This window comes from Penicillium chrysogenum, assembly GCF_028827035.1.
Source record: "Penicillium chrysogenum strain IBT 35668 chromosome Unknown utg000001l_segment0_segment0, whole genome shotgun sequence".
Classification (NCBI taxonomy): Eukaryota; Fungi; Ascomycota; class Eurotiomycetes; order Eurotiales; family Aspergillaceae; genus Penicillium; species Penicillium chrysogenum.
In genome coordinates, this window is record NW_026622749.1 from 5,193,420 (window position 1) to 5,206,334 (window position 12,915).

General features: G+C 49.9%; 6 protein-coding genes across 6 annotated transcripts; 3 read left to right on the forward strand and 3 right to left on the reverse strand.

Moving 5' to 3' along the window:
• Positions 1 to 791: 791 nt before the first annotated feature.
• N7489_002062 (peroxisomal biogenesis factor 3) lies at positions 792 to 2,672 on the reverse strand (the record flags this gene model as incomplete). Its single annotated transcript, XM_056707817.1, has 5 exons — positions 792 to 987; positions 1,022 to 1,272; positions 1,298 to 1,992; positions 2,044 to 2,396; positions 2,515 to 2,672. The coding sequence occupies 5 exons, from the start codon at positions 2,670 to 2,672 to the stop codon at positions 792 to 794; spliced, it is 1,653 nt and encodes a 550-aa protein (XP_056572119.1).
• A 709-nt stretch (positions 2,673 to 3,381) lies between these two features.
• On the forward strand, positions 3,382 to 4,114 carry N7489_002063 (autophagy-related protein 101; the record flags this gene model as incomplete). Its single annotated transcript, XM_056707818.1, has 3 exons — positions 3,382 to 3,469; positions 3,528 to 3,878; positions 3,927 to 4,114. 3 exons carry the CDS (start codon positions 3,382 to 3,384, stop codon positions 4,112 to 4,114), a joined length of 627 nt encoding a protein of 208 aa, XP_056572120.1.
• Positions 4,115 to 4,740: 626 nt separating this feature from the next.
• On the forward strand, positions 4,741 to 5,547 carry N7489_002064 (uncharacterized protein; the record flags this gene model as incomplete). The annotated part of the gene is made up of 1 exon (XM_056707819.1): positions 4,741 to 5,547. The coding sequence occupies one exon, from the start codon at positions 4,741 to 4,743 to the stop codon at positions 5,545 to 5,547; it is 807 nt and encodes a 268-aa protein (XP_056572121.1).
• An 843-nt stretch (positions 5,548 to 6,390) lies between these two features.
• yop1 (putative membrane biogenesis protein (Yop1)) lies at positions 6,391 to 7,487 on the reverse strand. The gene is made up of 6 exons (XM_056707820.1): positions 7,367 to 7,487; positions 6,978 to 7,184; positions 6,899 to 6,907; positions 6,692 to 6,755; positions 6,582 to 6,639; positions 6,391 to 6,528 (listed from the first exon to the last, which is right to left on the reverse strand). The coding sequence occupies exons 1-6, from the start codon at positions 7,418 to 7,420 to the stop codon at positions 6,405 to 6,407; spliced, it is 516 nt and encodes a 171-aa protein (XP_056572122.1). The 5' UTR covers positions 7,421 to 7,487; the 3' UTR covers positions 6,391 to 6,404.
• A 1,421-nt stretch (positions 7,488 to 8,908) lies between these two features.
• N7489_002066 (uncharacterized protein) lies at positions 8,909 to 9,999 on the forward strand (the record flags this gene model as incomplete). The annotated part of the gene is made up of 8 exons (XM_056707821.1): positions 8,909 to 8,919; positions 8,989 to 9,020; positions 9,072 to 9,089; positions 9,187 to 9,266; positions 9,321 to 9,343; positions 9,392 to 9,420; positions 9,481 to 9,490; positions 9,579 to 9,999. 8 exons carry the CDS (start codon positions 8,909 to 8,911, stop codon positions 9,997 to 9,999), a joined length of 624 nt encoding a protein of 207 aa, XP_056572123.1.
• Positions 10,000 to 10,720: 721 nt separating this feature from the next.
• On the reverse strand, positions 10,721 to 12,522 carry N7489_002067 (putative 3-methylcrotonyl-CoA carboxylase, beta subunit (MccB); the record flags this gene model as incomplete). Its single annotated transcript, XM_056707822.1, has 2 exons — positions 10,721 to 11,015; positions 11,072 to 12,522. The coding sequence occupies 2 exons, from the start codon at positions 12,520 to 12,522 to the stop codon at positions 10,721 to 10,723; spliced, it is 1,746 nt and encodes a 581-aa protein (XP_056572124.1).
• Between the last annotated feature and the right edge of the window lie 393 nt (positions 12,523 to 12,915).

Here is a 12,915-nt window from a genome sequence, read left to right on the forward strand (position 1 = left end):
TGCGCCACAGGAGTGGGTTGTATTAGCTCATTGGTGGAGCTCAGGAAAGCGCTGCAATGGGAAAAAAAATTATAGTCGTGACGTCAAGATGTTTCAGCGTACCCAAGTTTGTACAAAGAGACAAAGGAAAAAGTGCCTGTGCCTGATGATAACATTGACATTCAGAAAGAGGCACAACGTTAAGAAGCCCAAGACGGAAATTGTCCCAGTGGAGAAAATAAACAAGTTGCGACATAGTTAGGCACTAGTATGAACTATTTTTTTAGACAAGTCTAACATCTGCATATCCGGAGACTTGACAGCACATAAAACATATGTATCTTTGCTTTCCAAGGGTTTTATTTGCGGATGTGTGTATAATAAGGCTCCATAATCTCTCCGTAATCTCACACCAAGCCCTATGATCCTTATATGTGTCTCAGCGCCACTCTCCCCAAGTATCAGGCCCCCGCCGCTCCACCCACGCTAGTCTACTTTAGTCTTGGAGTATAAAATTGTACAATTGTGCAGCCCTCGCGAACAATACCGAATTTATGCCTGATTCGTCGTAGAGAAAGTATGCACCGCTGTGTTATGCTAATAGTAATATACGAGGGACGGTTAGGAATAAATAATTGAGTTGGCATATATCATTAGCATAGCTCCCAGTTGCCGAGGTCAATTCTATCGCAAAGATAATGTATGCGGTGAACATAGAAACCGGATTCAGGGCGATGTGCGAAAAAAAGAAAAGTGGTGTAAGGTTATAGAGAGTCACACAAATTGCAAGCAAGGAAGATTTCTTCATTGCATTACTGTGTTGGCTGCTTTTCTTCAGTTGAGGAGGCGTTCCCATCATCCGTGGCCTTGCCCCAAGCCTCTTCAAAGGCAGAGTCCGCCAAAGCCTCAGGCCCAGGCGCACTGAAGGCTGATTCCTCGGGCACAGCACTAGGAACAGCACTATGTGATTGTGGTTCGATGATTTCCTCCTCCTCCTCCTCCTCCTCCCTTTAAGTCAGCGTCAGCTTCCTTCTCAACTAACACTTGGGAGAACGACGATGAAGGAGCTTCAGTATCGGCCAGATCCGTCTCCCTACTTGGCACCGCTTTGTTATTGGCACCAAGAAGCTCGAGGTCAAAGTTCGAACTATAGACCACGGCAGAGAAGGCTTCAAGTTCACGGACGTTCTGGTCCATGGCGACCAGATACTCATTTGGTGGGTGGGCGCCATTACCGACCACGTGTGCCTGTCGAGTCATGACAGCCAGGAGGTTGGCAAGCTTCGTCTTGCGCTCGGAGTTGGCAGCCAGGGGGCACAACAGTGGCAACTGAATCAAAGGACTGCAGGGGAGCCTCCGGGTTGGAGGTAGGCGCCTTGAAGGCGTCAGCGGCGCATCTTTGGTCAATAAGGGTTGAGAATCCCTCGTTGTTAAGAAGTGTGAGCACGAGGGAGAAAGAGGGAGAGTCGATCAAATCCGCTGTCTCATCCAGGAGGTGTCGAAGCTTCGATGCTGTCTGGGAAGAGGACGGGTCAGCTACGCCCTCCACGCCCGATTCCTGTAAGACGTGTTCTTCTTCCTCCGCAGGGGGTAGCAAGCATGAAAGCCATTTTTGAGATCGTCGCTCGTCCTCGGTGCTGCCTTCCACCTTCTTTCGGATTTGCAAGGTCAACTCAGAGAGTTTGGCCAAACTGATATCCTCACGTGGATTCAAAGGTCCAAAAACTTCCTCTACGGCGACTTGCACTCTTCCCATCAGGTCCTTCCACCCGCGGTGAAGCAGCCACCAACTGAAGGCGAGGTAACGTCGGTTGGTCTCGAAGTCATCGCCCAAGGTTTGAGTGAGTTCATCATCGTGATCTTCAAGTCTGATCGTCGAGGCATTGGCAGGTGGTGTAGCAAGTGAGATCACGCTGGACAGATAGTTCCGACGACCGAGCAGGTTGAGTTGAATATGAGTGAAGATGGTGAGTAAGGAGAGAGTGTAGATCATAGTAAAAGACCGAGTGACAGCTAGAAAACGTTAGCCTCTGACACATAGACACTGTCAAAATGAAGACTCACAGGTAATCTTCACTTCATTCCACAGCTGCGTCTTGTTCCGTTTGGGCCGAGGTTGTCCGTCCGAGTTCACAGAAGAGTCGCCGACCTGGCTTGCGTGCACATATCCCTCGCTCTGGAAACTGGAGAGGCTTCTTCGATCATCGTCCGGCAGACTCGGGGGTACCGAGCTCAGATCTGACCCAGTCGCCTCCCCTGCATTGAGCCGAGCCAACCTCTCCGCTCGCTTCTGCTGCAGCTCCTTGGTCAACTCCTCAACCGGGAGGGCATCGATGATATTCTCGGCCGCAGTCGGCAACAAGGCGAGGACTGTATATGTGCAATCGGTTTGGTTTTGTTCGAATCGTCGGCGTAGGCTATTGCCATGTGTTAGTGATTCCGGTTCGGGGTATTCTGGTCGGGGTTGCACGCGTTACAAGCTCGCGTGCTTGCTAGTGGAGAGATAAGAGTCATCAAGAAAAAAGGGCAACTGACTTTTCGCGAGCAATCCGATCGCTACTCATGCGCTCGCGTGCCTCGGAGATCTTGGACAGCACATATTGTCCGGCTAAGTAGCCAGCTCCTATCACCCCAGCCCCGATTGCAAGACCTTTGCGATTGCGCTGGAACCAGCGCCTCGTCGCACCGATCATATTTGTGTTTGGTGCTTCTCTCAGAAGAAGTTAAAATGGCAGTCAATTTCAAATCATGATAATTAGATCCAGGAGATGGATGGGTCCAGTACGGAGTAGATGGGGAAGAAAGGCTTCGGGCGCTGATCGCCAGTTTCAGGCCTCGGCTAGAGCTCACCGTCATGCAATGTGAGCGAACCGAGCCTGTAACCAAAGCACCATACAGGATTTAAGTACCTACAACATACAGCATCCTACATGCTATTGACACCTTGCTACATGTATTTTCCCATGCCCATAAGTCATCGAACAATTACCGTGTCCCACTAGAGCTTTCTCCCCCGGATTTGGCATGGTCATCCCGCAGCAACCCGCTAATCCCCTTGTGTCTTTTGTCCCCTGTTCTCTTCTCATTGCTCTTTATACTCTCCTCGTACTCCGTATATTCCGTACTTCTTATAAATGCTCTCTAATGTTCTCTTTCAAACTGTTTTCATCCCAGTTCGATGATAAGCGATAAGCTTCAGTCGGCTACGCCCGATACAGGCCCGCCCCCCTTGCCATATCAGCCAGCCTTGGAGTCATCCACTCCACCTTACATCTATCCAGTTCCATGCAATAACTTGATTACTGACTGCCCTCTCCATTCGGTATCTACGATACTACTTCCCCCTTTACCAACAACAACCGTTCGAGACTGCACCCAACCGACCTGGTTGTGAGCTGCGTCATGGCGGGGATGGAGCCCCGCAAAACCCCTCCGGAGTACTTCCTGGAGATCTTCGCCGATACCACCCATGTGCGAGATGTACTAAAGGGTTAGTGGTGAGCCGGAGACATTAAAAGCATGTACTTCGTACTAATAATTCGTGCCAGGTGTCCTGAACCTCATCTTCTTCCACCGTTACTTCCCTTCTATCCGGCCGGTCACCTTTGACGTGCTCGACTTCACACTCCCCGCTATAAATGATGCAGATCTAGAGACGCTGATTGAATCGCGCGTATCATCTCTGGTGCGGCAGCACCTGTCCTCCGCAGCGGGGCAGGATGGCCAAATTGTCGGTGGCGGCGGGGGCGTGCGAGGACGGATCGCAGTCGAGTTCTACGAGAAGAAACGGCGTCGCTCGGGCCACTGGTTTGGCGGACTGACGGGGAAAGGCGACGAAGAGGTGTGCTGGGAGATTTGGACACTTGATGTGACGATCGCGACACCGCGCACTGAGTCCGGTATGTATAATCTGCGGGTCCTTTTATCCAGGGCTAATTCCGTTACAGAACGAGCTAAGGTGCGCAAGGCAATGGGAAATATGTTGCAAAAGGCAGCTTTGAAAATCTTGAGCGTTGTCAACCGGGATAAAGACCATATCCCGCCCATCACCACTAGCGATTCCAACCCGTTCCCCTATCGGATTGTCGTTAACCCTCGCGCTGATGGCTGGGGAAATCGCATGGGGCTCTACTGAGCTATGCGGTTTGACTAAGGACTTGGACGATACACCTCGGAATCGTCCAGTCTGATACGTTCCCACTCCGATTATTGTTCAACCAACCGGACACGTTGCTTTTATTTCCTTCAGTGGAACATGGCCTCGGGCGATCGATCCCGGTACGACTTACGAGATTTTTACATATTATAAAAAAGGGCTATTACTATAAGTCTAAGAAACCCTTGTGTGCTGTGCTTGGACTTTCAAGCGATGGCCGTACGGAGTTAAGGGCTTAGGTGTTTGTTTATTTCTCGGATTCTTGAGAGGGTTGGGCTGTTCCTTTTTGCATTGCGGCGTAAGTACATATGGATCTCTCTTTTAAAACTCAACTACGAATATCGATACAAATATCATGTCCCGGGCCATCTGTTGAGCCCTAATGAGGCAGCATAGAGCAGACGTGTGATCTCGGCATACAATGTCTCTTCAACCAGACCATCATGGTATTTATTCTGGAGTAGTACCTTCTAAAGTACATTCTGTTGGAGCTGCACCCTGCATGAAAGCCTGCATGTTGTAAGCAAAATGATATCTCTCGGCCAATAAATCTTTCATCTAATCTCCAACACCCAATATTTAGCCGCAAATACAACTGCCCCTCCATGCAGTGTGCCACCAACCCAATGCAAACCCAAAGAGACATCACATTGCTCCAAGCAGAAGCCGACAATGACGACGAGAGTTATTTCCGACTCCTGATCAACGGGTCAGTCAGGTATATCACCATTGTCCAAGGCATCTGGAGCACAGATGATATGTGCTTCGGCCCATCTCTAGCCACGATTCTCCCCGATCTTCCTACAGGAAATTGGAACGATGGGCTAGTTGTCAAACATCCAGAGACCGGCAAGCCATACTTTGCGCGCGCCACTCGAACCTCGTTTCCTGGCGTTGAGAATACATGGCATAACACCTTTGTTGATTACATGGATCTCGGAGAGAGCAGGAGACTTCGATCGGGCGTTTACGAAGTCAAATGTCCCCAATTTGAGGAACTCGTCGTCGTCAAATTTGCTCGCTTTGACTGGGAAATTCGATACATGGAGGGCGATACTGCTGCATACCGGTTGATTGAGGGTTATGACATTGGTCCCCGTTTCCTGGGACATCTCACTGAAGATGGTCGGGTCATTGGTTTCGTGATGGAGCGTATTGCCAATGCACGGCATGCTGGGCCTCAGGATCTTGATATTTGCCAGCAGACTCTCGCTCGTTTACATGCTTTGGGGATTAGACATGGTGATGTGAATCGGTTCAACTTCCTAATTCGTGGTGGGAAAGCTATTTTGTTTGATTTTGACACGGCCCGCAAGTGTGATGATCCTAAGTTGCTTGCTGAAGAGCTCCGCAACTTACAAGAAGCCCTGGAATCTTCGTCGGACAAGGGTGGCGGAGGGTATCTTTGCTAGTACTAGTTAGCTCTCACTCTCGTATACAGCGTACGATGCAGATGGCTTTGAGACTGTGTATTTCGGAAGAGATTCTTAGACTAGACATCAATATTAGCTGACTGTGTCGTTGCACTTTTCTTGCTCATATCAAGTAAGCACAGCATGCTAAAACGATAGAGGCCAAGGTGATTGTGACTGATAATCGCAAGGGGAGGATTGAAACGGCGTCTTTACTGACTGCGCATCTCAGGGCTGCTAGCCCGTTCGTTGTCGACTTCTCTGTTATTGAGCAGGACGTTATTCAGTCTTCATCCTAGATACGAATCCGGTCTGGGGATGGTGACCACGTTGTCATTCATGGTGAGGTATGCGGCTTGTTCAAGTTTTACAGCAGCTCCTTCGGAAGCGAATAAGAGCTTGGACGATACACCTCGGGTTCGTCAAATGGCTTGACCCAAGTCATGTAGCTTCTGTGGGGACGCAGCTCGATGGCGCATAGGCAACCCCCGAAGATACATGTAGATGACGTAGATCTCGAACATCTGAAAATAACTGCATCCACATTCGCAATGTACGAACTAAACGACTAATCCCCTTGAGTATGACAAAATGGCAAGAACCAAAAATAAAACATTCTCATTCGGATATCCAACCCCGGACCCGTCGCAACATTTCTCGGGTCCTCTCTATTTCATGTTCCAGCTATCGCACTGCTCCTATTTAATCACGGCAACGAAGCTTTGAGCCAACTACTTCACTTCGTGCTTAGGGCCCCGCTTGGCACAGAGAATCGGATCCGCGACCCGCGCGCAAGCAGGTTTCGCGGAGCTTATATTGTCGATGCGATTCTCAGTTAAAAGGTGAAACTACACCCTTTAGGTGGAGTGGGGCTTGCTCGCAGCCTCGGCCTGGGCGCGGAGGTTGGAGGAGGTACCGTTGGAGGAGAAGAAACGGCCAACCACGGGCTGGAGGAAGGAGTGGAAGACAACTTGGGCACCGCTGCGAAAGAAGTCAACTACCGGTCTCAACTCGGTCATAAGATAGTAACATACCTGGTCTGGGGAAGAGCCATCCACATGATCAGGACGAACTTGAAGATGTAGTAGAAGGCTGCGATCAGTTAGCAAAATAGTAGGAAAATTAGCGTCTTGTGGGCACATACGGAACCAGTAAGCAGCACTGATGGCGCTCTCAATGACAGTCAGGAAAGCGAAGACAACCCAGTACTATCAGGTCATATGTTAGAATTACTGATCGCGTGCGAGCGGGAAAGATGTCACGTGGATGGTGTATGATAATCCCCAACCGGCGGTGATTTCATACATCCGCATGATTGCGACAACAAGCTAATAGAATCATATGAACATACCGTGAGCCACTATGAGTGAAGAAAGACAAAGTTAGCAATTTGTGCTTGGAAAGGAAAAAATTTACCAAAAAAATCTTACCTGAGTATCATCGTGAGTGCTTGAGGTGAAAAGCGCCTGAAGGGAGTAGTAACCGGGGATCAGGAAACCGGCAAAGTTGACGAGGAACTCGCCAGCAATGTTAAAGAAGACAAGGAAGAAGTAGATTCCGACAAGGCCGAGGATGACATAGACCTTGGGGACATTGGTCTGACGCTCAAGGTTGGCAAGGACAGGGTACTTGGAGAGCTACAAAAATGCCGGATGTCAGCTCGAAATCATAGCAATAGATAGCACAGTAAAGTAGCTATCAGATAATGGGATTGTAGTCGCTCCTGCTGTGGTCACTGGCACTGAGGAACACTGCAGGCACAAGGCGAGGGCTAGACCTGAGGCGCCAGCGAAACACACAACAATGGCTGGAAACGTACCTCCTTGTCAAGCTGAGAAATGGAGTGCTGGGCACGCTCCTGGAAAGAGGCCATTTTTGCTTATGAAGGGTATTTGTGGGAAAACAAGTCAAAGAGCTAATAGGATGACAATGGAGCGAGGGATGGTGAGAATGCAACCGGTCAAGCTGGCGGCAAGAAGACAGAGGCTAGCCTGTGTGTATCACGTGATATGCATGACGTATCCGTCGCTGCCATGTGAAGCTGCATCTGGTAATTTCTTATTGGTTTTTATTGGTTCAAGTATATGAGAGTATATCAGTAGCGTATATGTATCAGAAGATCAAGCCCTGAAGATCATGCAGATATATGGTCGCTTACATCTCTAAAAATACTGTCTACCGGAGTGCCCGTTAACTGAGGGGCTAAGGCAAACATATTGATGGCCTTAAAATGTAGCGAGGTTTAAGCTTCAGAAGTGCTAGGGTTAATGTACTAATGTATCGATGTCTTAATGTACCTTGAAACAGATCTCAAATGGAATCGAGTTGAATGTATCAGAAGCCAGTTCGCTTTCCTCTCCACAAATCCCCCGAGATAGTCATACATCCCACACATGACGTACGCGGCTTTTGCCCGAAGTCATCGAGGGCCGTTTGCTCTATGTTGTACTCCATATAGATAAATACATATCTACCTACGGAGTAGCCCGATTGCCTCCCATTTCGAATATATTTTCTTCCCTTACATCATGAAACCGGGGAGAGTTCCTTTGTGGGCCTCCCCCTGCAGCAGTTGGTCTGTTCGAGCCGATATGATGCATCCTTCTCCTTCTCCCGAGGTCCCCGCCTATAAACATTGACCAATTGTGGAACACGGCATTAATCCCACACTCTTTGTCTGGTACATGAGGTTTCTATCTGAATTAAAATAAAAAAAACAGATAGATGCTGAGCCTCTTGAAACACAAGTGACCTGTGCTTCACCCCCCGTGGTAGTCACGTGATCAGTATTTACAGCGATGGCAATTGAAGCCGGCAAAGAAAAGATTAAAAACCCCAGAAAAGACCAAAAAGAAAAAGGATTCAAACATTGCCGAGAGGACAGAATACACTTACAGTTAGTGCCTGACCGCCAGAGACGATCTCGGCATATGATGTGATTGGGTCGCAGGGCTAAACAGAGAGAGGCAATTAGCCTAACTCCCCGTTATCAGACTTTCTCCCCCTAAAAAAGGCCCCCCATGCAGCAACGTCTAAATATCTACGCATCACTTTATCTGTGTTGATACTCCTCAGTGGATACTGGAATCCTTCGAATCCCTCGAATCTCCATATCCCGTGCTCGAAAAGGCGGGCCATGTAACCGCACCCGCGTACCGCCCTTCTAAGCTCTTCCGTCCCCGAGGGAGCTACACAATACAATTGAAAGCATTCAACGTGGTTTATGCGTCAATTTATCACAGCCAACTGTTCTACGATTTGAGGTCGTCATCTACACCACGTGGGATCCACCTTTGATCCTCGAGAGCTATTTCCATTTCCATTCCGAATCGCTACAGTACATCGATACACACTTTTCTCAATGCGGCCACAGTGAGTCCATGGATACTTCTCCAATACCCCACAGATACAATTCTAATTGTTTGTTTGCGCCCTACTTAGACGCGAATACCACATTGTTGTCTTGGGTGCTGGTAGGAACATTTCCTCCTGAGATATTTCCATAGGTCACAGGCTGACCACAGGCATTCCCATGCGACGCGGTAATAGGAGGTGTTGGAAAAAGTTGCCTGACAGGTTTGTTCCACGTCTTCCCAGCTCTGCCCTGAGTCTCCAAGCTGATCAACAATTATCTTCCAGCCCAATTCGTTCAAAATGTTTGGATCGAGAGCTACGACCCCACGATCGAGGATTCATACCGGAAACAGATCGAGGTAGACGTAAGTTGTCTACAATGCGCTGGAAATTGCTCGGCCGTTAACCGATCTTGATAGGGTCGACAATGTATACTAGAGATGTGAGTAACTCGGTGGTTCGGATGTGGCATGATGCTAAATTTTCGAAGTCTTGACACCGCAGGAACAGAACAATTCAGTAAGTCTCCCCCAAATCAGCACATCTACCCATGAGAGATCAAAGTTAACAATCCACAAGCGGCCATGAGGTAAATCTAGCCATCCATCCATCCACCCACGATCGATTCCGCAGACCGACCAGAGAAAAGCACACCGTACTAACAGCACTCTCTCCAGAGAGCTCTACATGAAACAAGGTCAAGGCTTCCTCCTCGTCTTCTCCATCACCAGCACGTCCTCCTTAAACGAACTCTCCGAGCTCCGCGAACAAATCATCCGAATCAAAGACGACGAAAACGTCCCAATCGTGATCGTGGGCAACAAATCTGACTTGGAGGAAGACCGCGCCGTACCACGTGCTCGCGCCTTCGGTCTATCCCAGAAATGGGGTAACGCCCCATACTACGAGACCTCTGCCCGCCGCCGCGCAAACGTCAACGAAGTCTTCGTCGATCTGTGTCGCCAGATCATCCGCAAAGACTCCGAGGGCTCAAGGACCAGCAGCGATCCCAACCGCAAGCGCGAGGGCCCGAACCGCCATGACCGCAAGAGAGACAATCGCCGGCCGAGACGCCGCGGGCCGTGTGTCATACTTTGATTCAACAGTTCGAGGGACCCCTCTGTGACTGAGGGCCCTTGTCTTGTTTCATTTTCATGCGATACGACCCTCTGCAACCTATGCCTTACCCGACGCTGCTATGCATCTTGACATGTCATGTATGACTGATGTTCTTTCTATATGTTGCCGATATTTCTGTGCCTCTCTCATAGAACCATGCTTCGCTGCTACAGATTTGTATCTTTTCTTTTCTTTAGGCTGTACACAATTGGTGTCATCCTCTTTTTTTCTTTTCATATTTGACATATTTGAGGTTTGGTTGATCTGGACTCTAAAAAGGTTACTTACACGAGATGGATAAAAAAGTGCTTTCTTTTCTTTTTATCCTGTTACTATCATCGTTGGGTTTGATGTGGCTAGTGCTAGATCATTTGTTGGGCATGTGGTTGACCACTTCGCCATCAACACAGAAAGGCATGGAACTATAGTACAGGATATGATGTGCGACCCGGCCATTTCCATCTATGAGCTCCTCGAGCCGGCCGTACAGTTCTAAAGGTCCACTAGACTAAAGAACGATAGTCTGCAGAGGGCTGTAGTCCATGTGATGCGAGGTGACTATTCACCGGATATTCCTGTTTGACTATTCGAAATGTCACATAAAGTCAATGACACGTGAACATATATCTTGCATCCTATGCTTTTTTTCAAATGTGATCGTACATAAGAAAGTTTGCATACCTCGATCCAACCCGGCGCTCTACATCCGGAACACGCCAAACCTGGTTTGCACATCCGGCTCAGCCTTGCCACTGAGCGCAGCTGCCAGACCCAACCCTAGCATTTTCCTCGTCTGAGATGGCGGGATGATACCATCATCCCACAAACGAGCCGACGAAAACGTCGCTTCGGATTCACGGTCAATGCGATCTTTCAAAGCCGGATCAGCCGATCGTCCGACAGCCTCCATAACGGCAGAGAGTTGCTCAGAGCCCATGACACCGATCTTCGCATTAGGCCACATGAAGAGAAGACGAGGCGAGTAGGCACGACCACTAAAGCAATACCAGTTAAAGAGGAGAAGTAGAGACAGCCTAAGGGAGAAACTTACCACATCCCGTAGTTACCAGCACCAGCACTGGACCCAAATACAACAGTGAACTTGGGGACATCCGCGCACGCAACAGCAGTGACAAGCTTAGCACCGTTCTTCGCGATACCGCCCTTCTCGGCATCAGCGCCGACCATGAAGCCTGAGATATTCTGCAAGAAGACAAGAGGGATCCGCCGTTGAGCACAGAGCTCAATGAAGTGTGCTCCCTTGAGCGAGGACTCGGAGAACAAGATTCCATTGTTAGCGACGATGCCGACGCGATGGCCGTGGATGCGGGCAAAGCCCGTTACCAGGGTCGAGCCATAGTCACGCTTAAACTCGGCGAATTCACTCCCATCGACAATCCGCGCGATGACCTCGTGGACAGGGATCTGGCGGCGTAGATTCGTGCCAACGATCCCGTTTAGCTCATTAGGGTCGTACAGCGGTTCTTTCACGACAAGCGAATCTCCATTGCCGTTCTCCAGCTGGAGCGGAGTTGTCGTGGTAGGGTAATTGAGATTCGCGACGGAGCGGCGAGCAAGGACAATAGCATGTGCATCATCAACAGCCAGGTAGTCCGTTACACCGGAGATGCTCGAATGCAGCTGACCGCCACCCAGGTCCTCGGCGGAGACCTCCTCGCCCGTCGCGGCCTTGACGAGAGGCGGGCCTGCCAGGAAGATGGTACCCTGGTTCTCAACGATGATGGTCTCGTCGCTCATAGCAGGCACGTATGCGCCACCCGCTGTGCAGGGGCCCATGACAACGGAGAGTTGTGGGATGCCCAGGGAGCTCATGCGGGCTTGGTTGAAGAAGATCCGGCCGAAGTGATCGCGGTCTGGGAACACATCTGCCTGGTGAGGCAGGTTTGCGCCACCGGAATCAACCAGGTAGATACAGGGGAGGCGGTTCTCTTGCGCAATCGCCTGTGCGCGGAGGTGCTTCTTCACTGTGATGGGGTAGTAGGTGCCGCCCTTGACGGTGCTGTCGTTGGCAACGATCATGCAGTTGACACCCTCGACCATTCCAATGCCCGTAATGATACCGCCTGCTGGGACGTCCTCGCCTTCGTAGACACCGTGCCCTGCGAGCGCTGATAGCTCCAGGAAGGAGGTGCCTGGATCGACTAGGGCGGAGATCCGATCCCTTGGAAGCATTTTACCGCGGGCGATGTGCTTCTCGCGTGCTTTGTCGTTTCCTCCGCGTGCAATCTTTGTGTGTAGGCCGTTCATCCGGTCCAGGAGCTCCTGCATTTGTTCGCTGTTTTCGCGGTACTCCTGTGAGGAGGTATCCACTGCTGTGGGAAGTACGGAGAGGGCTGAGGCATGGTGAGGATGTGTGTAACTTGCTACTGTTCTATAAGCTGGTCGCGTAATATTTGTTGGCTGGCGGAAAGAATTGAGACATTTGCGTGGACCGAGCCGTGAGCCCCAGCTCCGAAGGACGAGCGGGGACGGGGCACGCATTGCGGGGAATATGGGGAACTGTAGCTGGTTCTGAAAGCGGAATGCCAGAGGCTCAAGTCAAAATGGAGAGGGGTTTTATAAGTACGTTCTGAGGTTCACGAAGTATTTAAACTCATACGAGCAGTGGCAGAAGGGAAGCGAGACACAAAGCTGGGGTTTCTCCAAATGCGGAGATGCGACGATTGCCGCATGTACCCGAGGGCCATCATCATCCCACCGAGAGTGCCAGAAAGGACCAAAAGACGTGGACAATTGTTGAGGCAGAGAGAGGATAGAATAGACAGATCAATTAGCTTTGTGGTTATATTATACTATTGGCCAGATATCCAAAGAAAGCGTGAAGACTTGCGTGTTCCAACGTGGGAATCTCGTACATACGTAGTGCAACAAGCC